At 38.4% G+C, this 5,612-nt stretch overlaps 1 protein-coding gene across 1 annotated transcript; it reads left to right on the top strand.

Annotated features, from left to right (window-relative positions):
• Nucleotides 1–3,608, top strand: LOC118046281 (uncharacterized). Its single transcript, XM_035055114.2, has 4 exons — nt 1–351; nt 448–1,368; nt 2,803–2,895; nt 2,985–3,608. Exons 1-4 carry the CDS (start codon nt 184–186, stop codon nt 3,201–3,203), a joined length of 1,401 nt encoding a protein of 466 aa, XP_034911005.1. The 5' UTR covers nt 1–183; the 3' UTR covers nt 3,204–3,608.
• The last annotated feature ends 2,004 nt before the right edge of the window (nt 3,609–5,612 follow it).

The raw sequence follows: 5,612 nt of genomic DNA, 5'->3' as shown, positions 1-5,612 counted from the left end.
TTATTTAATTATTTTTCCACTTTATCATTCAGTGCTCTCTCTGCAAATTGCAATACATCATCGCCGTCGTCGTTTCAAAATCAATTTTTTCTCAATTTCTCCCAAACACACACTCACCCTATCTAATCTCCTTTTCAATTTCTCACCTTTAACTCTCTCTCTCTGAAAAAAATTAAATTTTCCATGGACCCACCTCCTCCTTCATTATTGATCCCTCCACCGCTCCGCCGTCCACCTCTCCACCACCACCACCACCGACCACCTCCACCCCCACCCCCCCACCACCGAAACCCCCCATTTAGTCCTCCACCCAACCCCGCCCCCACCATAATCCATCCTTCCTATGCTGAGGTAAACAAAAAAAGAAGAAGAAGAAAAAGGACTCGTCTTTTATTTTCTTGTTTCTTATAAAGTTCTAATCTTGATTTGTTTTTCTTGTTTTGCCAGATGATATATTCAGCGATTACAGCTTTGAAAGAACAAGATGGGTCAAGCAGGATAGCCATAGCAAAGTATATAGAGAGAGCTTACCCTGGTTTACCACCGAGTCACTCTGATTTGTTGACACATCACTTAAAACGCTTGAAAAATAGTGGGGCTCTTGTTCTCAACAAGAAATCTTACTTGTTACCCAGATCTGACATTAACGCAAACATCAGTGCTACTACAACTACCACAGCTACTGTTTCTACTAACCCACCTCAAATTCAGCCACAGGATGTTGATCCTATCTCTACAGCTCCTCCTGAGCAGAAAAGGGGCCGTGGAAGGCCCCCTAAAACTAAGGCTAATGGGCTTCCTCCAACTCCTGCGCCTATGCTTGCTAATGGGCAGCCACAGACTGGTCTTGGCTCACATGTTTCTGTTACTGCCCAGACTCAGAGTCAGCTTGTTGTGAGTTCTGTTGGGACTCCTGTTGACTCCACCTCGACGGGGAGGAAAGGCCGGGGACGGCCGAAGAAGATGATGGTGACTGACGCTGGGCCGTTGGTGGTAAAGAAAGGAAGAGGGAGGCCACCGAATAGTGGGCCGTTGGGGTCCAAGAAGAGTCCAGGAAGGCCCAGAAAGCCTAAGTCTTTAGTGGGTGCTAAAAAGGGTCCCGGACGTCCACCTAAGAATCTGTTAAAGCCGGTGAATGTTCCTTACGCCGTTGCTTCTCCTACTGCTACTGCTACTGATGCAGTAGCTGTGTTTAATGTGGCATCACCAAAGCCCAGAGGCAGGCCAAGGAAGGGTGCAGCCCCATCTGCTGCTGGCGCTGTTGTGATGGTGCAGGCTAAGGGACCGGGTCGCCCGGCTAAGGTTCCTGGGGTTATGAAGCTGAAGCCTAAGAAGAATTCTGGCAGGCCTGTCGGCCGGCCTAGGAAGGTAAATGTTCTTATCCTTACACGCATTAGGGTATAGATTGATTGTCTGTTGTTATAGTGTTAATAGTTGGTTGTTATTGGTAGTGTTTGGTAAATTCCATAATTGTCTGAGTAGTTTATCTTTTGTGCAAGAACGTATGTTTTTCCCTTTTTAATATGTGATAGGCATGAGGCATAAATAGGCATTAAATGACATCGCTACAGTTTAGCAGATAGTGAAGGAGGGTTTGTGTTTTTTCCCAGAGAATTATGTTATTTGTTATCTAACATACTGGTCTCGTCATGATTGAACAGATTGAGAGTTGATTAGCGTTATATCAGCTTTCTCAAATGGATTTGTTTGCTTGGTATATTTTAATCTGTACCAATTGTGAATTATATTTGTTTTCTGTGGGACATGATAATTAGACTGTTATTAATTAATTTCCATTGATGTTCACTAATTCTTTAGTTTCTATTTGATCATTCTGTTGTTGTTTTTTATTTTTTTATTTTATGGGGAAAAGTTAAGGCATCAGTTTGGTTTAATTTGTTAACCAAAAAGTTTTCTCATGTAAAAACAGAAAATAAAAATGTGCTATATAAATATAAAGATTTGGTTTGCTATTTATGTTGTGTTTACAGTCATCATCATGCCATGGTCCAAAAGTTTTGAATTTGTTCTATTTTTTCTTTGCTGTTGTTGAGAAAGCACATTTGGTCTTGGGTATTTAATATTAGATCATTTCAAATACTTGTCATTCGAGATGGACCTGTCCCTATGAATTCAAGTTTCTCCAACCAACTGGTGCTGGACCAATATACTGGCAAGTTGCAAAATCAACCCCACCAAATAGAAAGAAAAATCTTGAAAAATTAAAAATATGCTGAGATTTTGAAGTGGTTTAAAAAATAATAACCCCTGTAATTTTTCTACTTAAACTCTGGTCCTCATTCCTTTTAAATTGTTTAATATCCACCATTTTATGGAACTCCCCACCCAAAATTCAAAAGTTTACTCCTTCCCCTTTTCAGTAACTTGACGTGGTGTTTAATTTGTCTTGTAATGGTATCTAGTATCTACTAATATTGTGACATGTTATTGAGTTTCTGTCAAAAAATTTATGTTGGGTATTGTTTTACTAATCAATACCGCCACCACTCAATATGGAACAATGCCATGAATTTGCAAACTCAAGAAAAAATGTGGATAATATGGTCAGTCAGAAGTTCAAAAAATTAGTTGTTCAAAGTAAAGCTTTCTTCTAAATGTTTATGTACTCTTGTTTTCTAATTATCACTAAAGTGCTCTTTTGTAGTGATTTTTAAGTCAATTGTATGATAAATTGCTACCTGTCTTGAGTAGAATTGCATAAATCTCCATTTATTTTTTATTTTCTCTTCATCTGTGCATGTTGAATTAATTATCATCTGTACTTCTCATTTTGGAAACAAGACTGCAAATGCACCATGGGCAATTAACAGGGCATCTCAGCTTCAAGCACAAGCAGAATTGCATGGAGATCTTAAGAGGAAACTTGAATTTTTTGTAAGTCAGACAACAATTTTCTTGCACTGCTATGCCATGTACTTTTCTTTGTAATGAACTACAATTCACTCTGATTATGTTGCTTGCAGCAATCAAGAGTTCAGCTAGCCGCTGGGGTCCTAAAGCCTCTTTTGACTAGTGCCACAATCAGTGCAGTTGCAGCAATCCAAGAATTAGAAGGGCTTGCATCAATGGACATTAATGTACCATGGAGGGAGGAACCTCAACCACAAACTCAGCCCCTGCCCCTGCCCCTGACGCAGCCCCAGCCGCAGCCGCAGCCGCTGCAGCAACTGCTCAAGAGTTAGGAGAAATGTACAAGGATCATGAATTTGTTCGTGATGTTAGAGAACCACATTTTCAGGATCAGAACTTTGCAAGAAACTTTCTAACCAAGACAGGAGTAAAAAACCTAAATGTCTGTAAAGGGAATTAGGGAGGACTAATTGTTGTGAAAATGAGGATGTAGCTTGTTATTTAAGCGACCATGGATTTCATTCTGTTTTAGATTTGAGATATCATTACGAGTTTAGTATATTTGGACTAGATTTGAATTGCGTTAGTGTTAGCAGTGATTTGTCTTAACGAACTCCAATCTGTCTCAAATGTGAGAATGTTGATGTTAGTTCTGTCAAAAAAAAAAATGTAGTTCATATGTTATTGCCATAACTTCGCACTTTTTATCATAAATTTCAAATGTGGTTTTGCTTTTAGTGCTGCTTGGAACACAAACCTCTTAGCAAGCTGTGTTTTGACGAGTTTGAATGTTAGATGTGCCTTGATGTGCAGATCTCTCACTGCTGGCAAGTTGAGTGTAATCAATGTAGCTGAGCATTGATGAGCATTTATGGGCGGGGTATGGGTGCCCACTGGTGATTAGGTTTTGCTCTGTGGCATGGCTTCAATTCGTCCAACGTACAAAATCTAGAGTTATAATCACAATGGTATCATTAGTACATGATCACTGCAGTCCTTTTTGTCAACCGCCTAAGCAGGATTGAGTATCAAGTTCATGTCTTAACACTAGCTGCATCACCAACATGACCACGTAACATTTAAAAAGCATGCAACTTCTTCTGGCCCCTTGGAATTTAAGAGACTTGAAACAACACTTCTAACCATTTTTTACTTGATTTTGACTGATTTGAAACAGAGTTATCATCATAAGCCAGCAGTCAGAAGACACTTCAACGGGCAGTCCTCAAGGAGGAGAGCTGATCCTGCCATAAGCCTGCGCAGCAATGCTATAAATTTACATTAAAAAAAACCTTGTCAATTTGTGGATTGTGGGGCTCTGTTTTTCCTCTTCCTTTCCTTCTTGGAAGATTTGAATTCTCAGCGACTTGGTCAGGTTAATTGAATGTAAGGCTCATTAATACTTTAAGGGCATGGTCCCATCTACCGTTTGAAGTTTTAATTCCTGACCATAAATCACTCTTTCAGCTAAGTGGCCACTGTGTCATGCCTCAAGCCTATCAGTATGATTGTGCTTATGTTTTAAAAATAAAAGTTGAAAAAAAGTGAATCTTTACTCGGGCTCGCAATAGGGGTCATAATTGGGGTGGTTGCTGTTTCAAATATTAGTGATCAGGAGTCCTCCGGCGTCGCTATCTTGCAACTCCCCCCCGAGGAGGTTTAAGCAGAGTGGAGTATCCTTTTTTTCCCGTGAAGTTTTAGGTCTTTGCTTTTCTGCCATGGATAAGTTCCCTGTAAAATTTAATGAGAAAGAACTTTCGAGGAGACTGATTTTGATGTTCCTTCTCCGTGTGATCATAGTCGTTAGTTACTACTTGCATGATTTGAGCATTAATCATCACTGTTAATGTCCTTCGTTATCCATGTCTTTATACATGATTCGTCATTTTGCTGTGTAAATCAACTTCTGGGCCTAGAGATCAAGAAAGACCCCATGAGGCCGTCGTTGTCTCTTAAAGAAGAAGATGAGTTCTATAAAGTTATCCATTCTTCATAAGCCAAAATGGTACTTGTTCTCCGTTCTATCTAATTTACCAAGTTATTTCATTGAATGGCTTAGCTTGAAAGGCGCCTTTTTCGATAGGACGTGAGTTTTTTCATTGTAGCATTAGTTACTGAATTGCTATAGTAAAATTATTTTTGTATTTTTTACTGAAAAAAATGAAAACCTTAGTGTTGGAGGCAATTTGATCTATTTTAATGGTCTATTGCTTATTAAAAGATTGTTAGAGGATATTTTTTTTTTCAAAAATTTTAAACAATAAATTAACTTATTTATCTTCAATATCAAAACATTTCAAAATTATTGACCAAGAATTTTTTTTTTTTTTTGTCTTTTTGCTTCTTAGAATCCAGTAAAAAGATTTTTCTCTTAAAAAAGATAAAACAAGGCATGTATTTAGGGGTGTTTTTGTCCTTCCATGTAGATTTGCTTTTTTCATTTCCCTACCTATGGAGGGCATTTTAGTCTTTTAATATAGGAATAATTAATTTTTTATTTAAAAAAGCTGCTAACACATGCTCATTACATGCTAGTAAATAGGTAGCATATGCATTATCCCAGTGACCAAACATGTCCTTCTATCATGTCGTTGAAAGCTATAATATGTCATCTTCCTCCTAGTGTGAAGTGTGACAATGAATGATCAATTGTTTATCGTCGACAGTCATTTCTTTTTTCTCTCATTCTTTTCTCTCTCCTACCTGAAAAAGTACACATTTATCCTTTTTATTTTTTGTGT

This window comes from Populus alba, chromosome 12 (genome assembly GCF_005239225.2).
Source record: "Populus alba chromosome 12, ASM523922v2, whole genome shotgun sequence".
NCBI lineage: Eukaryota > Viridiplantae > Streptophyta > Magnoliopsida > Malpighiales > Salicaceae > Populus > Populus alba.
Note: the sequence above shows the minus strand (reverse complement) of the source record. Positions and strands in the feature narration are given on the sequence as shown.